Source organism: Hypanus sabinus, chromosome 7, assembly GCF_030144855.1.
Source record: "Hypanus sabinus isolate sHypSab1 chromosome 7, sHypSab1.hap1, whole genome shotgun sequence".
Classification (NCBI taxonomy): Eukaryota; Metazoa; Chordata; class Chondrichthyes; order Myliobatiformes; family Dasyatidae; genus Hypanus; species Hypanus sabinus.
In genome coordinates this window covers 162252061-162277090 of record NC_082712.1, presented here as the reverse complement: position 1 = coordinate 162277090, position 25030 = coordinate 162252061, and the positions used below count along the sequence as shown (strand labels likewise).

The following is a 25030-nucleotide window of genomic DNA, read 5'->3' as shown; positions in this document are numbered from 1 at the left end:
CTTCTGGAATGTCATGGCTGTTGTTAGTCACGTGACATACTTCATAAAGGGTCAATAGCTTTAAAAAAAATTTCCTTTATTTTCCATATACTTAATCCTTTAGAAACAAAATTAACCCGCACATCTTCTGAAAAATTTCTCCTTCTCACAATGCCCTCCAATATTTGACATTTCTACTTCTTTTTATTTTTATATAACAGTGCTTCACAGACATTAAACAGAAGATATAGTAACACACACAAAATGCTGGAGGAACTCAGCAAGCCAGGCATTATCTATAGAAAAGTGTAAACAGTCGATGTTTCAGGCCAAGACCCTTCATCAGGACAGGAAAAAAAGAGGTTTGAAATTAGAGTAAGGTGTGGGGAGAAGAGGCAGAGTGCAAGGTAGTAGGTGATAGGTAAAGCTGGCAGAGTGGGAGGGGTGAAGTAAAGAGCTGGAAGTCAATTGGTGAAATAGATAAAGGGCTGGGGAAAGGGGAATCTGATAGGAGAGGATGGAAGGCCATGGGAAAAAGGGAGGGTGATGGAGCACCAGACGGAGGTGATGGGGCAGGTAAGGAGATTAAGTGAGAGAGGGAAATGGGAATGGGGGAATAGTGGGGGGGGGGGTGCTCAATTACTGGAGGTTTGAGAAATCTGCAGATTTTCTCTTGTTTGTTAATAAATAAAAGATGATCAGATTTACTTGTGTTGTCATGAATAAACAAATACTTCTGTTGTTGTTCATAATGTATCATTGGCAAATTATGAACTAATATCTGCTTGGTGGGAATGCACATAGCATTCCTAACAATATATTGAATTGTTAAACTAGATTATAAACTCAATTCCACTTTAGTCTACTCTGAGGCATTAGTCAAAGTCACAGTAAATTTATTATCAAACTACATATATGTTACCATATACTCTCTTGAGATTAATTTCCTTGCAGGCATTTGCAGGAAATAAAGAAACACAATAGAATTTATGAAATAGGCTATACAGAAAGACAAATGGAACTATACATACGACAAACAAACATTGTGCAAAAGAGGACAATTTGGGCAAATTAAAAAAAAGAACATTGAGAACATGTTCTCAGTAATAGGGGTGGGTCTGTGGGTTGTGGAATCAGTGCAGATTGGTGGGTGGAGTTGTCCATGTTGGCTTAGGAACCTGATGGTTGTAGATTAATAACCGAGTAGCTATTATCTACCCACTACTCAACCTAAAACAAACGTTTGAGTGTAAGTCTGTTTGTATTTGTTTTCTTTCTGGGAGAGCATTCTTGGGCCTTGATGAGAAACTATGTGCTGCTGAAGTACAGGGAGTTCACATCAGTGGAGTTGTGAACACCCTGGCTTGAAGTAGTAATGCTTCACTTTATAGTTGGCAGTTACTTAAGGTTCATAATGGGCAAATGGGACACAAGTATTCTCCTCAATTGTTAAGTCACGGACAAACTATTTTCAGGAGTGCACTGTTAGGATGAACATCTGTTCATTAGAACAGACACATGGTGTTCCTTCCAATGAAAATGCTCTCTACTAGCCGATTTAAGCACTGATTATTTGCGGAAAATGAAGTAACAGCCATAAATGTCCTTGATAATGGTGCTATGTTCCTGTGGTCGTGCTCTTTGTAGATGCGCTCAGTGGTGGAAAGGACTTTGCATGTGAAGGACAGGGCTGTGCCCTTGACTTTTTGTTGGTTTTTTCAGTCTTGGGCATTGGTATTTCCATTTCAAGCCATGACGAAACCTGTCCACTGTGCATCTATAGAAGTCAGTCAACACTTAACATGAACCATGTTAAAAGGTTAACTGTTTTGTCATGAACCATGTCTTCCTCCAGTTTTCTCAGCTGTGTTGTTGGGCAGCGCACTATTGTACATGGAGATTTACTCAGGATGCTGCCTAAATTAGAGAGAGTGTCTTCTGAGGAGAGTTTGGATGCGATGGAGCTTTTGAGAGGTGACTTGATAGAGCTGTACAAGTTGATAAGAGGGAATAAGAGAGTGGACACCCTGAGACTTTTGCCAGTAGGAAATGGCTAAAATGAGAGGGCATAACTTTAAAGTGATTGGAGGAAGGTGTAGTGGGCTGTCAAGGTAGTTTTTAAGTGGTATGTGCATGGAACACACTGCTGGGGTGGCAGGAGCGATGAATACCTTATGGATATTTAAGAGACACGTGAATGAAAGAAAAATAGAGAGCCATGTGAGAGGGCAGGGTTAGATTGAACTTGGAGCAAGTTAAAAGGTCATGGGCCAAATGGCCTATACTATGCTGTATTGTTCTATCATTCCATGTTCTAAAAGAAAGTTGAGAACTATGCACTTTTGCATTAAAGGGTTTGTGGCTCACTCTAGGCAATTAGTACACTGTGCGCTGGATGGCCAGTGTCCTGATGACAGAATTGCATTCATTAATTGCTCCTAACCCCCAGTGTCCTCATGGAGAATGTCTAGCACAAGAGACTGCAGCAGCTGGAATCTGGAGTGAACAGAAAATAAGCTGCCTGAGGAATTCAGCAGGTCACTCAGCATCTGGGGAGGGAACTGTACAGTTGGCATTTCAGACCTTTCATGTGAATGATAGAGGGGTGATTGCCAATATAAAGAGGTGGGAGAAGGGGTTAGAGCAAGAGTTGGCAAGTGAAAGGTGGATCAAGGAGAAGATGAATCGCAGACATACAGAGGAAGAGGAAGTGGAGATAACAACAGAAGCTGGGAGGTGATGTGTGACAGAGGGCTGATAATGTGGTCTAAAAGGAAAGGAAGGTGGAGCAGGGAACCAAATGAAGGAGGTGGGGCGGGGCAGATGGAAACATTGTGGATTGGGGAGTGGGAAAAGGGGACCCAGTGGGAAGTAGGATGGGAAAGGAAGAGAGTGCTGGGGGTTTGGATGTGAGAAAAGCTGGGTAGATCAAGAGGAGAGACTCAGACTGCAGAAGCTCAAGTTCAAATCCTGCCAAATCTGTAAATTTAAATTCTATTACCTAAATCAATTTTAAAGTTGATAGTGGCCATCTGTTAACTTATGACCATTAGAGAAAGAAATTTGCTCTGACAATTCATTCAAGACTTTATGTGACTCTAAACCAAAAACAATGTACTTCTCATGTCACTACCTGGCAAGCCCCTTGATTAAGGGGCAATTAAAGCCTTGTTCTCCCAGTGATACCAAATGCGCTGTGGCTCAATAAACTAAGGATATTTGGCTTCATAATATACTTCACTATAGAAATGGTTACTGATAGAGAATTAAGCAGAGTTATCTTTTTACACTATTGTATAGAACCAACATTTACCCAAATGAATTAAGAAACTTGCAGTTTCCATGTGCTGTCAATTAAACAAGCCGATAGAAGCAATTTGTTTAACCTATTTCTACATGGACACACTGAGGTACAACTTGCAGGGAGATTGATTATATTGTTAAGTGGCAGTGTGGCTTGAGGGAGGCACAGAGAGGCTTGCGGGTATGTAGACAGGATGCGTGAACAAGCAAGTACAGGCAGATGGAATATAATGGGAAAAAGTGCAGGGTTATTGACTGTGATACAAAAAATGGAAAAGAAGTGTCATTTTGGACTGCAAGGTGGTGATGTTCAGAGGGAGCTGACTGCCTTTGTATATGAATCACTAAAAGAAAATATACAGGATAGACAAAGGAGAGTCCATGGATGGAGTTGGATTTTCAGAAGGCCCTTGACAAGGTGCCATATATGAGGCTGCTTAACAAGGTAAGAGCCCATGGTATTACAGGAAAGATAGTAGCATGGTTAGAAAATTGGCTGACTTGCAGGAGGCAAAGAGTTAGAATAAAGGGAGACCTTTCTGGTTGGCTACAATTGACTAGTGTTATTCTGCATTGGTCCGTACTGGGACCACTTCTTTTCAAGTTATATGTCAATGATTTGGATGACAGAATTGTTGGTTATTTAGCCAAATTTGAAGGCAATAAGTGAAGGTTTTGCACTTTGGTAAACTTTCTAAACGGGGGAAAATTTCTAGAATCAGAGGTGCCAAGGGACTTGGAAATCTTTGTGCAAGATTCCCCAAAGGTTAACTTGCAGGTTGAGTTGATGGTAAAGGAGCCAATTACAATGTTAGTATTTACTTTGAGAGGACTAGAATTTGGGGCAAGAATATGATGCTGTGAGTTTATAAGGCATTGGTCAGACTGCACTTAGAACTAAGTGAGCAGTTTTGGACCCTTAATCTAACAAAAGATGTGCTGACATTGGGGGGGGGGGGGTCATGAGAATGATTCTGGGAATAGAAGGATTAATGTAGGAGGAGCATTTGAAAACTCAGGTCCTACACTCACCAGAATTAAGAAGAATGGGGGGCATCTCATTGAACCCTTCCAAATATTGAAAGAACTAGATAGAGGGGATATAAAGAGGATGTTTCTTATAGTGGGTGAGTCTAGGACCAGAAGGCGCAACCTCAATAGAGGAATGTACATTTAGAACAGAGACGAGAAGGAATTTCTTTAGCCAGAGTGTGGTGAAACTGAGGAACTTTGTGCCTCAGCTGGCTGTTGAGACCAAGTTATTGAGTATATTTAAAGCAGAGGTTGATGGGTTCTTAGTTAGTCAGATCATCAAAAGTTACAGGAAGAAGGCAGGAAAATGGGCTTGGGAGGGGTAATAAATTAGTCATGATAGAATGAAGGAGCAGACCTGGTGGACCGTGGCCTATTTTTGCTCCGATGTTTTATGCTCCCAGAGGTGGTGGAGATGACAACCTGCCTGATGAATTTTCCCAGAGATAAAAGAGAGGATGATGTGTTCAATGACCACTCGCAGATGGAGAGGGAACAGTGTATCTGACACCTAGTCCCAAGTGAAGAACACATGGATATTCCATTTGTTGACCATTTGTTTTTGACCTTTAATTCATCACTGAAGGCCAAGCCAAAGAATTATCCTATGGCTTTCCTGGCGTGTTCATCCTCTAGCGCAAACTTTCTGGTTCCAAAGGAAAATTGCTGTGCAATCCCTCTCCCATCACTGAGAATTGCCGTTCCAGACCTCTGACACACTCCATCCATAAACGTCACACCTCCTCTCTCTGGCTCTGAGGTTCTCCTCACTCTCTGGATTCATAGAACATTGAAATCTACAGCACATTTCAGGCCCTTTGGCCCACAATGACATGCCGACAATATTCCATCCCAGAAATATCTGTACAGAACTTCATCTCACGACTTGTTGCCAGGGCCTGGCATCTGTGTGACATCACACAGAGGTAGGCGTCCTTTTGTAATTTGGCGGGGGGGGGGGGAGGGGGAATGGTGCTTGTGAGGGATTGAGGCAGGGGACCCTATTCCTTTCCCTTCCTTAAAACATTGTCTGGACCTGCCCTTTGCTTCCTGACCACATCCCAGACTTCCTTTCTCTGCTGTCCACCCCAATCAGCATGGACTAAAGCATGTTATTCACTTTTCCCCCTTCTCCCATGGGGCAGAAGATAAAAACTTCTGAAAACACATTTGAACAGGTTTGAGGACAGCTTCTGGCCAGCTGTTATAAGACTATTGAATGGTCCCCAGTATGATAAGATGGACTTCACATCACAATCCATCTCATGACAGCCATTGCACCCAATTCCCTGTCTGCACTACACTCTTGGTGTAATTGTAACACTTTATTCTGAACTCTCTTATTGTTTCCCCGTGTGCTGCCTCAATGCTCTGTATGTATGGAATGCAACACAATGAGAGTCACTTGACCTCAGTACATGCATCGATAATAAACTATTTTATATGGACATTGTGTTGACCCTCCACTATGTTTCTGGAAACTGACGGTTCTGGGATGGCTGGGGTGGTTGGACAGGGAGGTGAGAATGATAGACAAAGAGATGAAAAGTGCATGTCACGGTCTGATCATCACCTCAAGAGATTCTGCAGCTGCTGAAAATCTGGAGCAACGCATATAAAGTGCTGGAGGAATTCAGCAACTCAGGCAGTTGAAGAAACAGACCACATTATGTACTGAGACCCTTCATCAGGACTGAAAAGGAAGGCAGAAGAAGCCAGAACAAGAAGGCGAGGAGAGGGTGGGGGTGTGCGAGCTGGCAGTTGATAGGTGAGGCCTGGTGCGGGGGAATGTGGGTGGCTGCAAGTGCAATGTTGGCATTCATTTCAAGAGGACTAGAGCATTAAATCAATGATGTAATGATGAAGTTTTATAAGGCACTGGTCAGACCACACAGAGTATTTTGAGCAACACATACAGCAGGCTAGGCAGCATCTATAGGAAGATCTCGGTCTGAAACGTCGACAGTGCTTCTTCCTATAGATGCTGCCTGGCCTGTTGTGTTCCACCAGCATTTTGTGTGTGTTACTTGAATTTCCAGCATCTGCAGATTTCCTTGTGTTAGAGTATTTTGAGCAGTTTTGGGCCCTTTTGTAAGAAAGGAAGTGCTGCCATTGGAGAGGGTCTAGAGGAGGTTCATGAGAATGACCCCAAAAATATAAGGATTAATAGATGAAGAGCAATTCCTGGCTCTGGGCCTGTATTTGCTGGACTTTAGAAGAATGGGGGAGGGATTTTGTTTAAGTGCACCGTATACTGAAAGACTTAGATCGAGTGGATATGGAAAGGATGTTTCTTATCATGGGAAGTCTTGGACCAGAGACGCAGCTTCAGAGTACAAGGACATCCATTTAGAACAGAGATGAAAAGGAATTTCTTTAACCAGAGGGTGGTGAATCTGTAGAGTTCATTCCCAAGGGCAGCTGTGGAAGTCAAGTCATTGGATATATTTTAATTGGAGGTTGATAGCTTCTTAGTTAGTCAGATCATAAAAAGTTATGAGAAAAATGGAGGAGAATGGGTTTGAGAGGGATGATAAATCAGTCATTATGGAATGGTGAAGCAGTCATGATGAGCCAAGAGGCCTAATTCTGCTCCTATCTCTTATGGATTGTGTTCCAGAGATAGTGGGGATGATAGTGTCCACCAACTACTCCCAGAGGTAGAGAGGACAATGTGTTCAGTCACCGCTCCCGGATGAGAAGAGCATAATGTTTCTGAAGCCTAGACACAAGAGGGGGAGGAGGACACATGGAAATTACCTTCATTGACCATTTGCTCTGACAGTTTGTCTCTCACTGCCACCTAGCTGAAGAGTGGAGGATGATTTATACTTGTGCATCGCATATACACTGTAGGTACCACGTACCCTACGCCATAGGGTGACATGCACCTCCCCAAAAAATTAACTCGCATCGCGACGATGCAGACCGTAACAAGTGTGGTTGGTCTGCATTGTAGCATCACATTTCCTCCTACAAGTTTCCGGTTCCTTCTTCTCCGCCATGTCTGTACACCGATGTGAAATAGATGAACCAAGTTGTCAAATCTACCTGCTGACATGTGAAAATGTTTGAAATGCATTTCCTCATCCATATCTCTCACGAAGAAACTCAGCACAGTTGCATAGAAACCCTACAGCCGACTAGCGGTTTGGCGAACTACAATGTATGCTTGCTATGGCGTAGAGTAACGCAGAAGTGAAAATCAGGGCTACGGCAGAGGCTGCAGTATAGCCCATATGCTCAAGTATAAATCAGCCTTTTACACTGTGACTTCCCACGTGCTTGTGTCCCCGACCAATGAGTTTTGGTTCTTTGTGGCAATAGAGAAGGCTGTGGCCAGACATGGCAGAATGGAAATGGAAGTTGAACTGAAATAGATAGCTACAAGACATTCCCACTTTTTGCAGCAGAGAGAATGAAGGTGCTCAACAAATGGTCTTCCAATCTATCAACTGGCATGTTATAGACAAGTAGTGGGAAAAGGGTGAAGAGTAGGGGAGGTCATTAGTAATGATTGACGTAGGCAAGTTTGGGATTACTGATGATAGGGAGAAGGATGGGGCTGGACAGTGACTGGTTGTCAGGGGATGTAAAAGGGTGGGAATATTGATTGACTTACAAAGGCATGAGAAGAGGAGGGACTTGTCATTTATTAACAAGACTGGAAAGGGTAGCAATCAGGTTGAGACAAGAAGGTGCTTCACAGACAGAGCAGGACCCAGGCTTGTTTGAGAGGAGCATGAAAAAGAGTGGGACCTAGATTTGATGGTATTCTTAGTAGGGCACTGAAAGCCTACGCCAGCCAACTGGTTAGAATGTTCAAGGACATCTTCAATCTCCCAGATTGAAGCTGCAGTCAGAGATCCCCGGCTGCTTCAAAAGGGCACCAGTCGTACCAGAGCCCAAGAAGAGCAGGGTGAGCTGCTTCAATGACTGTCACCCAGTTGCACTCATATTTACTGCGATGAAGTGCTTTGTGAGGTTGGTCGTGGCCAGAATCAACACCTGCAAGGGCCCAGACCCACTGCAATTTGCCTATTGTCACAATAGGTCTAAAGCAGATGCAGTCTCACTGGTTCTGCACTCAGATTTGGAGCACCTGGACAATAGTAATACCTACACCAGGCTGCTGTTTATTGATCAGAGCTCAGCATTCAACACTATCATACCCTTGGTACTAATCACAAGTTTCAAAACCTGGGCCTTTGTACCTCTATAAATGTTCCATGACAGTACTTCTTTTGTTATTGATTTGAGTGGTGAACACAAAGAGAAACATAGATATAATTCTTTCTTGTCTCCCTGGAAGTGTGCGGACAGGAACACTGAGTGTGAACATGGTTTAGATGTAAAGAGCTGTATCATTTAACATTGAATACACACTGCATGATCGTTTCTCAGTGGATGAATGACTTGGTTCTCATTTGCTTACCGGCTGAATACAACAATTTTCGATTAAGCCTGCCCTCATATTTGTGTGTGTGTGTATAGCAGGGAGAAGTGGACTGCTGGCCTTTAACCTGCCCAGCCCTCAGCTGTGAGTATACAACCATTCCAGACGGGGAGTGTTGCCCACGCTGCGTGAACGACCCCTGCTTAGCTGACAACATGGTCTATGATATCCGGCAGACGTGTATAGACAACCAAGGAATAACGCAACTAAGTGGCTCGATATGGACCGTGTCTGGATCCCCCTGCACAACTTGCAAATGCAAGGTATTGTACTGCGCGAATATTTTATGTTACTTCATCATATCTCAGAACGATTTTGCTACGGCTCAGTGTTCATTCCATTACTATTTTCTGCAAGTATGTAACTATGTTCAATATGGTGCTGATCTGTTACCTCCATTGAGGCCTGGGCTCAGTTTTAATTGTTTTATAGTGTTTTAGGCCACTATGGTAGTTCACCGATTACCGTGATGCTATTACATCTTGGGCCGTTCCAGAGATTGGAGTTCACTTCTGCCGCTGTTCTGTAAGGAGTCTCTGTACGTCCTCCCCATGGAATGTGTGAGTTTTCTCCAGGTGCTCTGGTTTCCTCCCACAGTCCAAAGACAAACTGGGTAGGTTAATTGGTCATTGTAAATTGTCCCATGATTAGGTTATGCTTAATCTGGATTGGCAAAATAAACTGACACGTTTATTTTGATGTACGCATGATAAATAAACTTGTATCTAGAATCTTGAATCTAGAAATAGGTGTTAGAAGATTGCTCTGTGATAAATCTCCCACTAGCCTTCAGGCCATCCATCATACCCATCAATTTATTAAGTGCATACACACATGCAGTTCAGGCTACATATATCTTGAAGGAATAAATGAAAATGTGTGAAAATCATATTTTTAAAATTATTTTGAAATTCAGCTTTTGTATAGCAAGGAAGCTATAATCTATTAGTGAGTAAAATTATTGGCCCAGAGCTGCTGCGGCCCATGTCCCATGCAGATCCTTGCTGCTCTCTTTGCAGAGTCTGCATGGTCGTCCTGTGACTGTGTGGGTTTCTCCAGCTGTTCCACTTTCCTCCCTCACTCAAAAGATGTGCATTTCGGTAGGGTATATGCCTGTTTTAAATTGACCCTCATGGGTGATAGAATCTGGGGGCTGTTGATGGGGATGTGATGTAAAAATGTTTTCGGGAAAATTAATTGGGGAATGGGATTTCTCTATTGAGTTGCTAGAGTTATCAATGGCAGAAAAGGGCATCTTTTGGGTTGTAAAGAAATATGATAGTATGTAAAGATAAAACATACAGCACAGTACTGCTACTTTGGCCCATGATGTTCTGCTGACCTAATCTAAGAGCAATCTAACCCTTTCCTCCTACAGAGCCTCCATTTTGCTATCATCCTTGGGCCTATCTAAGAGTTTCTTGGCCTTTACTACCACCCCTGCCCCACACACCCACCACTCTCTGTGTAAAAACCTTGTCTCTGATATCCCCCTATGACTCTCCTCCAATCACCTTAAAATTATGCCCCTGGGAAATGGTCTCTGACTATCCACTCAATTTGTGCCCCTTTTTACCTCCTGTACACCCTCTATAAAGTCATCTATCATCCTCGTTTGCTCCAAAGAGAAAAGCCCTAGCTCAGTCATAGCTAATCCAGGAAGCATCCTGGTAAATCTCCCACATTCTTTCTGTAATGAGGTGACCGGAATAACCACTGATGACCATCAAGATGAAGAATACTTAGTTAGTTTTTCTTTTGTCTTATTTAGAAAATTAAATGGAATAACTCTGTTTCACAAATTTTATGTTCACCACAGACAATTTTCTGAAACGTTACTTGCTAGATAAATTGTTGTATACCAATGGAGTTTGTAAGGCGGGTCCTGGCGCCTTAAAACCAGTGCTTTGCGTAGATGGAGCTCGTCAGCCTGGGAAGGCAGTCCATCTAAGAGAGGGCAAACTCTGATATCAAACCTCCGCTGCCTTACAGCCATATCCACCTATGGGAAAGGCTTCGGGAGTAAACCTGGAGAAATCTGGAGCTGGAGTCCCTAAGGCAGTCTGACGTTGCCTTCAACCTCATTCTGGCAACTCCTGCGACAACACTGGTGCCAAGCTGTATCGGCCCTTTTCCTTCCCTTGGACAACATCAGTGGCATGGAGAGGGGAGACTTGCTGCATAGGCAACTGCCAGTCTTCCATACAACATTGCCCAGGCTTGCGTCTTGGAGAGAACACAGATCCGTTGTCTCGCGAGACTAACAGATGCCACACACACAAATGGAGTTTATGTTGTAGCTGATTAGGGATGTATTTTTTATAAACTGATATGTTGATGATCTTGATCATTAGATAATAAACTTGAAAGGTAATTATTGCAGTTCTCAATTAAAATGAGCACAACACTGCATATTATCTGCAAGCTGATGCTAATATGCAGTCATTAAGAATGTTTTGCTGCTCTGATTTGATTCAGATCTCTTTTCGATCTGGTCAATGGGAACTTCGATTCACCCACTGGACCATCCAGGCCCAGTGTGTGAGCAAACCTAGGCACTGCAGCAATTATCTTCTATGTGCTTTCCATCATGCATCAATCAGACTATCATTAACTTCAACTATCTATAGACGGTTGACATGAGCAGAGATTCTGTAATGATTATACAGTCTGTGGGGGGCCAGCAATTTCTGATACTCTAAAACATTGATGTTAATCATCGTAAGTCCATTATGAATCAGATAGATGTAGTGCCAGAATATGTCATTTTATCCAAACCTATCATTTTTATCCATGCATAAAACAGCACTTTCCTTCCAAATGCCTTGCAATAAGGTGTCAGATTTGCAATTAAATTACTGTGAATGTTTGTGATCATCAAGGCACAGATTGTTAGCACTTAGAGATAGAAAACTGCCCCATTTCAGGCACTTAGTTTCAAGCACTTTTTGCTCATTTGTGTTACAGGACCATCATAGAGTAAATTTACCTTTTTTTTTCCTCACAGCCTGGAAGATGCACCTAAGCTTTTAGCATTGGTGAATCACTCCTCTGCTGGCTATTATTTTACATCACTTTCATTTCCTGCTGAGCAAAGCTGCTCAGCAGAAATGATTGGGAAAATACAGCCATCAAAGGAACAGGCAGTGTTGGAATCAAATTCGTTGTTCAGAGGGGAAATAAATCTTCTTCCTTATTGCCCATCTGTTATGTTGATGCTAATCAGTAGAGAATCCTCATTAATTTCCTCACATATTGACTATTGCATGCAGCAGTGTGATTGTGAAAATACAGGCATTTATTTTTATTTATTTTATTTTATTTAGAGATATAGCTCAATAGTAGACCCTTCTGGCCTAGCGAGCCTGTGCTGTCCAATTACACCCATAGGACCGATTGATTAATCTATTAACCCAAACATCTTTAGAATGTAGTTGGAAATCTGAGCACCCGGAGGAGGTCACGGGGAAAACAAACTCCTTGCAGAGAGCAGTGGGATTTGAACATGAGTCACTGGCACTGAAATAGTGATTTGCTAACCATTACACTGCTATGCCACCTTGATGGAAGCTATCTGATTTATCACACCAACTAAAGTGGCCAATTATGTTTTCATTTTTGGACCTTGTTTTCCAAGTTACAGCATTGCAATACGTATCTAAATACTCTGGAAACGTTAAAATTAATCATCATAAACATATTATGAATCCACAATGATGAGTCTTCCTGTGTGAAATTAAAGAGAAGATTGGTATCTCAGTTTGGCTGCATCTTTATAAGGTTGTTTGCCAAGCCTGGAGGTTATGTACTTATTAAGATACAGCGCAGAATAAGCCTTTCCAGCCCTTCAAGCAGTGCCACCCTACAAACCTCAATTCAGTGTAATCATTGAACAAATCACAGTTTAGGTCGCAAATGTTTCGTCACTAGTCAAGGTGATGTCATCAGTGCGCAATTGAGTGTTGTTCTGCCGACTCCTATTGGTCCGACTCCTTGTTCAGATTGGTTGGCCGTCACGCCGGCTGCTAGTCTCCACTGGGTCCTGGCCTACCGGAGAGCTGAGTTACCGCTGCTGGCCTGTATCCCTGGTCATAGGTCATTGTGAGCATTGGATCCTCGGGTGCCTGCGGCATACCACTCGGAGTTCCTGTGCCGCCACACTTTAAAGTCATCTCCTTGTCGCTCTGGTGATTTTCTTTTGTCCTTCCGCTCCATTTTACTTCCTGAAACAATTGCTTTCCATCTGTGATTCCTGCAAGTTTATATAGATAGACCTGTGTGTGGGTGCTGTTGCACAGCCAGTCAATGTCAGAATCAGAATGAACGTTGAGTGTGCATCTGCAGGGCCCTGTATCTCCTCCCTGATTGTAGCAATGAGAAGAGGCCATGCTCCAGATGGTGAAGACCCTCTGATGATGGATGATGTCTTCATGAGGCAATACCTTTTGAAGGTGTGATGATGGGGAAGGTGTGCCTGTGATGGAGATTCAGAGTCAGATTCAGATTAATTTTGAATGGGGAAAGTCGTTGATAGGGTGGATGTGGAGAGGATGTTTCCAATGGTATGAGAGACTAGGATGAGAGGACACTGCCTCAGAATAGAGGGGTATCCTTTTCGAATGGAGATGAGGAGATGTTTCTTCATCTAGAGACAGGTGAGTACCTGCAAGTTGGTGCCACAGGCAGCTGTGGAGGGCATGTGTTTATGTATATTTAGGGCAGTGATTGATAGGTGCTTGACAGGGATATGGGGGAAATGCAGGAAATTGGGGCTGAGAGGAAAAATGGATCAGCTAATGTGAAATGGCAGACCAAAATCGATGGGATAAATGGCCTAATATCTTAGATCTTATTTATTTATCATGTGTACATCAAAACACACAATGACATGTGCCATTTGGATTAATAACATACACAACCTAAGGAATGGGACAGCAGAGTAGTGTAGTGGTTAGCACAATGCTTTACAGTACCAGCCACCCCAAGTTCATATCCTGCTGCTGTCTATAAGGAGTTTGTACGTTCTCCCTGTGACCGTGTAGGTTTTCACTGCTTGTCCTGGTTTTGTCCCACAGTCCAAAGATGTACCGGTGGGTAGGCTAATTGGTCATCCAAAATTAGACTGTGATTAGGCTAGGGTTAAATCTGGGGTTAATGGGTGGTGTGGCTTGAAAGGCAGGAAGGGCCTGTTCTGCACTGCATCTCAGTAAATAAATAAATATGCTGGGGTGGGGTCATTAGCTCATTCCAGCACCAGCGTAGCATGCCACACCAAACATGTTCACAGAACATACAAACGACAACTACGGCTAATCAGGATCTTACCTACCTCTCACCCACTCACACAGATACACATGTATTTAGTCCTCTGACCCCACGGCAGGTCACGTCAGGGCCTTCAGCCTCCAGTGGACTTGGACTCACAGACAATAGGCAATCACTTGGTCTTTTGGCAATTCCATCATGGGCATAGCCCTCCCCACTGTCAAGGACATCTTCAAAGGGCAGTGCTTCAAGAAGGCAGCATCCGTCATTAAGGACCCTCACTATACAGGACACGCTTTCTTCTCATTGCTACCATCGGGGAGGAGGTAGAAGAGCCAGAAGACACACACTCAATGTTTTAGGAACAGGTTCTTCCTCTCCAACATCAGATTTCTGTACAGTTAATGAACCCATGAAACTACCTCAATATTCCTCTTATGGACTGCTTATTTATGTTGTGAGACTAGAACTAAGGGGCATTGCCTCAAGATTCAGGGGAGCAGATTTAGGACAGAGATGAGGAGGAACTGATTTTCCCAGGGAGTGGTGAATCTGTGTAATTCTCCGTCCAATGAAGCAGTGGAGGCTTCCTCAGTAAATATATTTAAGACAAGGTTGGATAGATTTTTCTATTGCAGTGGCATTAAGGGTAATGGGGGAAAGGCAGGTCGGTGGTGATGAGCCTATGGCCAGATCAGTCAAGATCTTATTGAATGGTGGAGTAGGCTCGATGGACCAGATGGCCGACTCCTGCTCCTGTTTCTTATGTTCTTATTTTTATTTTAACTTAACATTATTTTTCATCTTACACTGTATTGCTACAACAAAGCAACAAATTTCATGACCTATGTTGGCGATAAGAAACATGATTCCGATTTTGATTTCCTTTATTTCAGTAACACAGATTGTACAGGGGGAACTCAGTGGGTCAGCCAGCATCTATGGAGAGAAATGAAGAATTGACATTTCAGATCAAGCCCTTTCACCCAACGGTAATTGTGAATTTCCCTCCATGGATGCTGCCTGACCCATTGTGTTCCTACAGCACTTTCTGTGTTGCTGCAGATTCCAGCATTCACTGTCTCTTGTACCTCCACTTAATTTCAGGATGTGTTTTGCTGTTAGGCATCTGATTTACCAGCAAAGGACTTTACAGAAAGACAGGCACTCCAAAAATGCAGTGGAATAAACAAAAAGCATAGTTTTACGACTTACCGATAATTCCACATTGAGCATAGGGTTATGCAAGGTTAAACAGACAGACAGACATACTTTATTGATTCTGAGGGAAATTAGGTTTCGTTACAGCTGCACCAACCAAGAATAGTGAAGAAGTATAGCAATATAAAACCATAAATAATTAAATAAAAATAAGTTAATCATGCCCAGTGGAAATAAGTCCCGGATCAGCCTATTGGCTCAGGGTGTTTGACACTCCGAGGGAGGAGTTGTAAAGTTTCATGGCCACAGGTAGGAATGACTTCCTATGACGCTCAGTGCTACATCTCGGTAGAATGAGTCTCAGGCTGAATGTACTCCTGTGCCTAACCAGTACATTATGTAGTGGATGGGAGTCATTGTCCAAGATGGCATGCAACTTGGACAGCATCCTCTTTTCAGACACCACTGTCAGAGAGTCCAGTTCCACCCCCACAACATCACTGGCCTTACGAATGAGTTTGTTGATTCTGTTGGTGTCTGCTACCCTCAGCCTGCTGCCCCAGCACACAACAGCAAACATGATAGCACTGGTCACCACAGCCTCGTAGAACATCCTCAGCATCGTCCGGCAGATGTTAAAGGACCTCAGTCTCCTCAGAAAATAGAGACGGCTCTGACCCTTCTTATAGACAGGCTCAGTGTTCTTTGACCGGTCCAGTTTATTGTCCATTCATATCCCCAGGTATTTGTAACCCGCCACTATGTCCACACTGATCCCTTGGATGGAAACAGGGTTCACCGGTGCCTTAGCCCTCCTCAGGTCCACCACCAGCTCCTTAGTCTTTTTCACATTAAGCTGCAAATGATTCTGCTCGCACCATGTGACAAAGTTTCCCACTGTAGCCCTATACTCAGCCTCATCTCCCTTGCTGATGCATCCAGCTATGGCAGAGTCATCAGAAAACTTCTGAAGATGGCAAGACTCTGTGTTGTAGTTGAAGTCCGAGGTGTAGATGGTGAAGAGAAAGGGAGACCGGATGGTCCCCTGTGGAGCCTCAGTGCTGCTGGGATTTTTAATCCCAGTCTATCAATTTTCAATGAATGCCAGTACTACTTGTTCTGGGCCTATAGCCATTGGAAGCCATATACGATGGCAGAGACCCAGCAGGGAAATACAGGTTTTGTTCTGCAAGGGAGCTTGTTTTATGTCAGGACCCCAGAAATGAAAGACAAAGTGCATGCATTCACTAAAATCATTCTGCACTCATTGCTGAATCTGTGTGCTTAAAACGAGTCCAGATGTCTATTTTTAACTACGTTCTGGTGTCTCCCAATTGTGATTATATTTGAGACATATACTCTATCAGTACCAATAAAATATTGAAGCATAACATACTAATTTTGACCTGTCGTCTCTACATCATTATCAGGTATTGTGTTCACTGCATCCTTTTTAACAGAATAAAGAGAGAACATTTTGTTTATTTGGTAAGAGTATATTCCATGCATATTAATACTTATATCATGCATTTGAAATTTGAAATCTGTTTTTGCAGTCCTCATAAATTAAAATGTGTGATCCTTGTGATGTTTCACCTTGCACTTGCAAATGTGTAAAACTGGTCCAAGTTGAAGATCGAAATTAATGAATAATAACCCTGCTGAAATCAGTGCAAACTCATTTTCTGGATTTTAAAATGGCTTTGTGATGATTATAACCTGCTGAGATTTGGAGTTAATGACAAAGATAAAGCAGGTGACCAATTCTCTGAAGGTTTGCAAATGTTGAATGTATTTACAGATTTTTCATCTTTTGTAAACGTTATTGGCATCAGTATCATGACCTGAATGTATTTCAGCCAGAGCTGGTGGCAGATCTCAAGTAAAGTTACATTTTCTGAAGCATTTGGAGACTTATTTTGTCAAAGGAAATGAATTTGAGATTGTATCTTGAGTGCAAACATAAATGGGGACGTGGGACGCACATTTGGAGTGGAGATGGATAAATAGTTGATAGATCAAGGAATGGGGGGAGAGGGATATGGAGAAAAGGGGCAGAAATGATCAGGCCAGCGAAGATCACTTACTTACTTACTTACTACCCATTATGCTGCAGGCACGTAGAGTTGCAATGAAAGTCAAAGGTTCTTCATTGCTGTTTCTGAAACAGTTATTTTGACTAGTCAGAGTTGTTAGCCCTGAGCTAAACCAGTCATCCCCCCCGACCCCCGAACCTGGAGGACCAGTGGACCACTCTTAGACTGGCCTCTACCCTGTGATATGTTTGGCATGGGAGACCCTTCCAAGAATCAAAGCACAAGACCCTGACTCCAGCCAACATAACTCTCTTGGTCGCTAAGCATGCAAGCCTCCAAACCCGACAACAAGGTTGTGGTCCTTTTGGAGGCAGTAGAGATCAGCCATCATATTAGAAGCCGGGCAGGCTCAATAGGCCTGGTAGCCAGCTCCTCCATTTTTTTCTGATGTTCCTGTGTTCCACTTTCCCTCTCTGCTTCTCCATCTGCATCATCTCCCTCTGCTCTACCTAACACACTTTAATGATGATGCAGCATTATGATAAAGGTATCTACTGTATTCAAAGAATAGAATCAAATTGAAATGATGAATGGCAAATGAGCACACAGGCATATTTTGCAAAGCCTTAGCTAGTTTGTGGCTCAGGATTCCTCTGCTGAGTACAGGCACAAACTATTTATTCTCTCTTGATGAACAGAGATGAGGAATTTCTTTAGCCAGGAGGTGGTAAATCTGTGGAATTCATTGCCACAGATGGCTGTGGAAAGCAAGACATTGGGTATATTTGAAGATGCTTGCTTAAAAAAAGGCATTAAACGTTACGGAGAAAAGGCAGGAGAATGGTGTTGAGAGGGATAATTAATCAATCATGATAGAATGTAGGAGAAGATGCAATGGGTTAAATGTTCTAATTCTGCTTCTAAAGCCGCACACATAAAGTGCTGAAGGAATTCAGCAGACCAGGTTGCATCTATGGAAAAGAGTAAATAGTCGAAGACAATAAGATGGAAGAGCAGAATTAGGCCATTTGGCCCATCGAGACTGCTCTGCCATTTCATCATGGCTGATCCAATTTTCATACTTGATGAAGGGTCTCAGCCAGAAATGTTACACTTTTCCATAGGTGCTGCCTGGCCTGCTGAGTTCAGCCAGTGTTTTGCGTGTGTTGCTTTGGATTTTGAACATTTGTAGATTTACTCGTGTTGATGATTTTACTTCTATGATTTAAGGTCTTATGAACCACGTGATTGGTTTATTATTCTAGCTTTGGAGAGTTGACTTTGGGGTGAGGGAACGTGACGAGAGAGAGAGAGAGAGAGAGAGAGAGAGGGGGGAGAGGGAGAGGAGAGGGAGAGTGTGTGTGTGTGTGTGTGTGTGTGTGTGTGTGTGTGTGGTGTTTATGATACTGCATCATTGTGCCTAATGACAGAGCATTACTTTTAACGGTGTGCAGTTCACCTCGACATACCCTGTTCAGCCACAAAATCTCCTTCAGCATTTCTCCATGGCTACTTTCACAACCGGAGCTGACTTCTAAAGCAATTTCTGGCTAGGCAGTTCTTAAAGTGTTCCTGGTAGATTTTGAGTTCAACTCTCCCTGATAGATATTGTGCCCAACTCTCCACCCCTGATTCCTCCACCACCTCCACTCCTGAAGGCATATAGGATGTCTCACGTATACTTCATGGAACAGAAAAGCCTTCTTATCCCCATTTCTGTTTTCTGGCTGTCATGGTGAGTGTCAACAAATACACTCAAAAACTGACAATTTTTCTGTGTGTTTGTGCTACAAAGTTGGGAGGCACAGTAGAGTAGCAGTTTGCATAATGCCATCACAGTGCCAGCAACCCAGCAAAGTACTGTGAGTTTAATAATAAGTAAATAAGTGGCAGTTGCATTGAATTTAGGCTGGCTTCCATCAGGACCTGCACCCTTCCGATTTTGCCATTTCTTTAGAATCATAGATATATAGCAAGGTGATAGATCGTTAGGCTCAATGCATGCATGCTGGTTGGAAAGCCACTCCACACTTGTTTCTGAGCAACTTTGTAGGCTCTGGGAAGTGTTGTCACAGTGCACACAAGGAAGACTTCAACCCTTCTCCATAAAAACATTGGATATGATACTGCATGCACATTGGAAGATATATTATTCATCCAATGTATCTGTTGAACCCTATTGTAATGGAAAAGTTGAAAAATCTTACAAATACATTCTTTTTCAATAACGTTAACAATACTGATCAAGTTTTAACTGAAATTGAACCTGTCAGCAACCAAATAAGGTTTATCTTTAGTTCTATGACCTGTCTTGCCAGTCAGCTATTTCATGTTGAACTAAGACATGGATTTGAATTTTGAGTGAAAGCTCTCTTTTCATGTTTACAAGTAAATTATATAATTGTTAATCGGTTGGGTGATGGTGCTGGGAGAGCTGGAAGTGTGTGGATGGAGCTGACAAACAGAAAAGACTATGGCCATACATTATACAGTCTGCAAGATCTGGCATTTGTTTTCCCAGTATGAAACTCGCTTAGCTTAATTAATGAAACTCTCCACATTCAGCATGGTTTCTAAGGGATTGGCAGTCATGCAAAACAACAAGTAGTGAGAACAGTGAACCAGAAGCCTGGTTTACGTGGCCTGATTCCGTGATTAATTGTGTTGGATGGTTTGCTATTGTGCAAGACTAATTTCAGTTCCATTGTACGGTTTTCTCAGTAGATTTGCGCTTAGTAAATCTTAGGCAATTTCCTTTGATGCACATTAAAAATATTTTTTCTTTATCTCGCAATTTGTGAAGTGACGTCCAGAGTACTCACTCTCAATCTAACCCTCGGAACTCATTGGTTTTGTTTCTGTTCGATTCAGCACTATAACAAAGTCTGAAGTCAAGCAGTCCTGATGAAAACTGTAATGTTTACTAGCGAGCAAACTATTGGTGAGTAAGTGATACTTGATGGCCTAGTCAGTGATGCCTCCCATCACTTTGCTGATGACTGACATTATACTGTCAAAGCAATATTGCTAGGATTGAAAAACCTCGTTCTTTCAGGGCAGAGAATAGCCAGGCAATTCCCCATGTTGTCAAGTGGATATAAAGCAAATGTGCACCTAGTTCGAAGATCAAGTCAGTGGCTCTTCAGTCTGGAAGTTATAAAGAACAGCACCTAGCCTTACCCAATGCTGTCTTCCAATCCTGGAAATCATGGGTGTGGACTTCTCATTGTCTGATTTCTGTGCATGATGTGACTTAATGGAGATTGAGGCAGATAATCCATGTGCACTCTTGGCTAAAGGCAGCTGGTAATGTGTTCAAACTTCTTCCAGTCTCTGCCATGGTTGAGGTTTATGCTGAGGTTTCAAGTTCAAGCTTATTGTTTTTATAGGCTTATGTACACAGAATATACAATATATACCATGAAAATGAACTTTATGAGGCAGCATCCCAGTACTTTGCAAAGGGAAGCAAAAAAAATACAGTTTACACACATTATTTATATAATGTCTGTGTGTGTGTGTTTATATATATAATTTATAGATACACACATATATACACAACAAGGATGTTGACAAGACTTCAGAAATTAGGATATAGGGAAAGGTTGAATAGGTTAGGACTTTATTCCCTTAGGTGTAGGAAAATGTGGGGAGATTTGAAAACGACATACAAAATTATGAGGGATATAGACAGGGTAAATGCAAGCAGACTTTTTCCACTGAGGTTGGGTGAGACTAGAACTAGAGCTCATAAGTTAAGGGCAAATGATGAAACATTTAAGGCGAACCTGAGGGGGGACGTTCTTCACTCAGAAGGTGGTGCAGGTCTGGAATGACCTGCCAGCAGAAGTGGTGGATGCGGGTTAATTGTAACATTTAAACAAGGTTTGGATAAGTACGTGGATGGGAGGGATATGGAGAGAGGTACGGGTCAATGAGACTAGGCGGAATAAAAGTTTGGTATGGACTAGATAGGATGGAGGGCCTGATTTTTTTGCTGTAGGCTTCATAAATCGATGACTCTAAAAATTAACATAAATTTAAATTAACATAAATTATACATAACTTATAAGTGTGCAAATCAAAGCAAAATAAGCAACACCAGTTCACGATCAAGAGAGGAAAAAAATATCCTGTCTGAAAAAGTGTTGAGGTTTTACAGGTGGCTCAAGAACATGATGGCAATTGGAAAGAAGCTGTTATTGAACCATGAGGTGTGGGTAATTACAGGGTCTCCTTCCATTAAGAGCTATTTAAATACTCATCAGCATTCATTGCTGGATGGCACATAAATTCTGATCCATTGTCAAGGGACTCAGCTTTGTCTATCACATTCTTAATTTATTCTTAAGCACAAAATACAGTTTTATGGTTTACCAATTTGGTAATACATTAGGAATTTCTGCTGCTGCTCCTGACATACTTTTCAACATTTCTTATTGTGCTGGGAATGATGCCTTAATTGATTTTAAGATACTGTCTTTAATTATGATTAAGGACTTTCAGGTTGTGGTGGAAAATATTTGTATTTCTCTCAATTATATCCAAAACATCATGACTGTCTACTGTTGAAATTCTGAATCTATCTGCTTGTGCATTACTGCTATAAAAAAGGCTGCTTAGAATCAGAATCAGGATTATTATCACCAGCATGTGACATGAAATGTGTTAACTTAGCAGCAGTTCAATGCAATACATAATATAGAATAATAATAATAAATAAATAAATCTATCAACCGATCAATCAATCTTATTCAATATTCTTTATATAGTATACATATATTAAATAGATTTAAAATCATGCAAACAAACAGAAATACTATATTTTCTTTTAAAGTGAGTTAGTGTCCAAGAGTTCAATGTCCATTTGGGAATCGGATGGTAGAGGGGAAGAAGCTGTTTCTGAATCGTTGAGTGTGTGCCTTCAGGCTTCTGTATCTCCTACCTGATTGTAACAGTGAGAAAAGGGCATTCCTGGTGCTGGAGGTCCTTAATAATGACATTGCCTTTCTGAGGCACCACTCTCTGAGGATGTCCTGGGTAATTTGTAGTTTAGTACCCAAGATGGAGCTGACTAGATTTATGACCTTCTGCAGCTTCTTTCAGTCCTGTGCAGTGGCCCCTCCGTACCAGACAGTGATGCCGCCTGTCAGAATGTTCTCCATGGGTACATCTTTTGAAGTTTTTGAGTGTATTTGTTGACATGCCAAATCTCTTCAAACTCCTAATAAAGTATAGCTGCTGTGTGGCCTTCTTTATAATTACATCAATGTGTTGGGACCAGGTTAGATCCTCAGAGATCTTGACACCCAGCATCTTGAAGCTGCTCACTCTCTCCACTTATGATCCCTCTAGGAGGATTGGTATGTGTTCCTTCATCTGACCCTTCCAGCAGTCCACAATCAGCTCTTTCATCTTACTGACGTTGAGTGCCAGGTTGTTGCTGCGGCACCACTCCACTAGTTGGCATATCTCACTCCTGTACACCCTCTCATCACCATCTGAGATTCTACCAACAGTGGTTGTATCATCAGCAAATTTATAGATGGTATTTGAGCTATACCTAGCTGCACAGTCATGGGTATCTCGAGAGTAGTGCAGTGGGCTAAGCACACACCCCTGTGGTACAGCGGTGTTGATCGTCAGCACAAATGGATGGGACTCATTCCCCACAAGGAAATATTTGGTGGTCATTCCAACAGCCCTATCACAAATAACTATAACTGCTAGAAGTAGGACAATGTCAAGTAAGTATTCTCTTCTATTGGCTCTTTCACCTCACCGCAGCCCAAGTGTGGTGATTACACCATTCAGGACCTTTGTCAGTATTGGCTTCTACTTATGAGAAACATGGACACTTCCACACAGAGTGCATTCTAGAGTCATTGAGTTATATAGCATGGAAACAGGCCCTTTGGCCCAACTTGCCCATGCTGACCAAGTTGGCTCTTGGACTGTGTCATCTACTCCGCCTCTACCACTTCCTCTAGCAGCTCATTCCTGATCTCTGTGCAAAAAATTTCCCCCCACTCACCTTAAAGTTATGCTTTCTAGTTATAGACTCCCCTTCTCTGAGAAAATTACAGTGGTAATACGTTTTATGCCCCTCATGACTTTATATACAACTATAGGTCACATCTTAGCAACCTATATTCCAGGGAAGCTGAGGAGTAACCTAATGGAGGTACAGTATGTTAGAATGATTTTTGGGTTTAGGACATACACATTTAGCAATTGACTTTGGCTACCTGTCTTCACATCTGAATACGTATTGTGGAATTAATTTGGAATGCAGCTCTGAACAATGTGTTCCAAAAAACAGTGAATCCCAGACCAGACAATGCTGATTAAAATTCATTTGGATGTCTGTGGTGTGGATGTGATTCAGAAGGTGTGAAGGTTGTATGTCGTTTCAAAGAAAACATTGGCCATACATTGTAAATATGGAGTTGTCCTTTGATGCCTGACACATAATATATTGAGCTCCATGATGGGCCAACAGACCTTTTGACCAAAAGCATCTCTGAGCTATGCCTGCTGCACCTTGTTTTATTGATTTAAGAAGATGCTTTGTATCTACCAGTAATTTTTTCCAGTGACTTCATTTACGCAACAACACAGTATATAAAATCATCTTCATCACTGCCCACTGCAAGTTCCCTGCCATCACTCTACACTGGGGAAATTCACAGTAATTGAAGTAAAGTTGTTTTATGGGCAATATCACTGATACGAGATTTTCATGCTAAATTTACTTAATTACTCGAATTTAAATTTCTTATCTGTCACTGTACTGCAAGATTCAAATACTTGGCTCTCAAACAGATGAAGTTCTCTGGATTATTAATCCAGTAACAGTTGCTATTAGCATCCGTTAACACTTCCAAAGAAGAGAGAGCATTTTGTTTTGTGGATTGCAGCGGATGCTGTATGTTGGAGGTATGATGTGCTAAGAGAGGATGATTTAAAATGTCTCTTTAAGTGAAATTGAGCAAGCCTTTGAAGGACATGATCCTCTCTTTCTCTCTTTTCTCTTCTGGTCTAGAATGGAAATACTTGCTGCTCAGTCGATGTGGCGTGCCTCTACAATAACTGAATCTTACTTCCTGGACTGGTCTCCTTCCTGTGCGGACGGCACAGGTAATCGTGAAAACATACCGCAGAAAGGCCCTCGCATTGTAGAAGCAAAAGCTATCAAACTGAGCAAGATCTCCAAGAATTTGTGTGTCGTGGAACAACCCTGCACTTCTATGGCTCTCCAGTTAAATATGTTTCACTTTCAACTCAAGGTTGGGACCCATTACCATGCTGTTAGAAAATAACACTTCTATATTTTTTACAGAATTTTGGTGGCTATGTGTGAAAAACTGGATTGTTATATCTGACCTTATAGATAATATCTGTCCAGGTTTGTTGTCCTGTTTCTTTGTAAATCAATTATCTGAAATACTGTGTGATAACCGTTTGAGCACTGAATGTCTTCTGCTGTTTTTAAAATACATGCATTTCTGTCAAACAATCCAACAAATTAGATTCCATTGAAATTGAGTGCTGAACATCATGAAGAAATAGAGTAAGAAAATTAAAAAATGTGTCGTTTTCTTTTTTGGAAGAAGAATCCAAACTGGTTCTAGTGAAACAATCCTCAATTTAGTTAGACTGTGATTTGAAGTAGACTGTTCTTCAGGGATAAAATAACTTCCATTTCATTACCAAATGAATGATATACGCTCAGTGGCACATTATTAGTTACACCTGCTTGTTAATACAAATATTTAATCAACCAATCATGTGGTAG

General features: G+C 42.0%; 1 protein-coding gene across 1 annotated transcript in view; it reads left to right on the top strand.

The window, feature by feature from the left end:
* LOC132397564 (protein kinase C-binding protein NELL1-like) overlaps window positions 1–25030 on the top strand; it is a 943441-nt gene that overhangs the window by 871797 nt on the left and 46614 nt on the right. The window contains exon 19 of the mRNA XM_059976383.1: window positions 8809–9033. Within this exon, the coding sequence (XP_059832366.1) occupies window positions 8809–9033 (225 nt within the window). The remainder of the gene's footprint in view (window positions 1–8808; window positions 9034–25030) is intronic.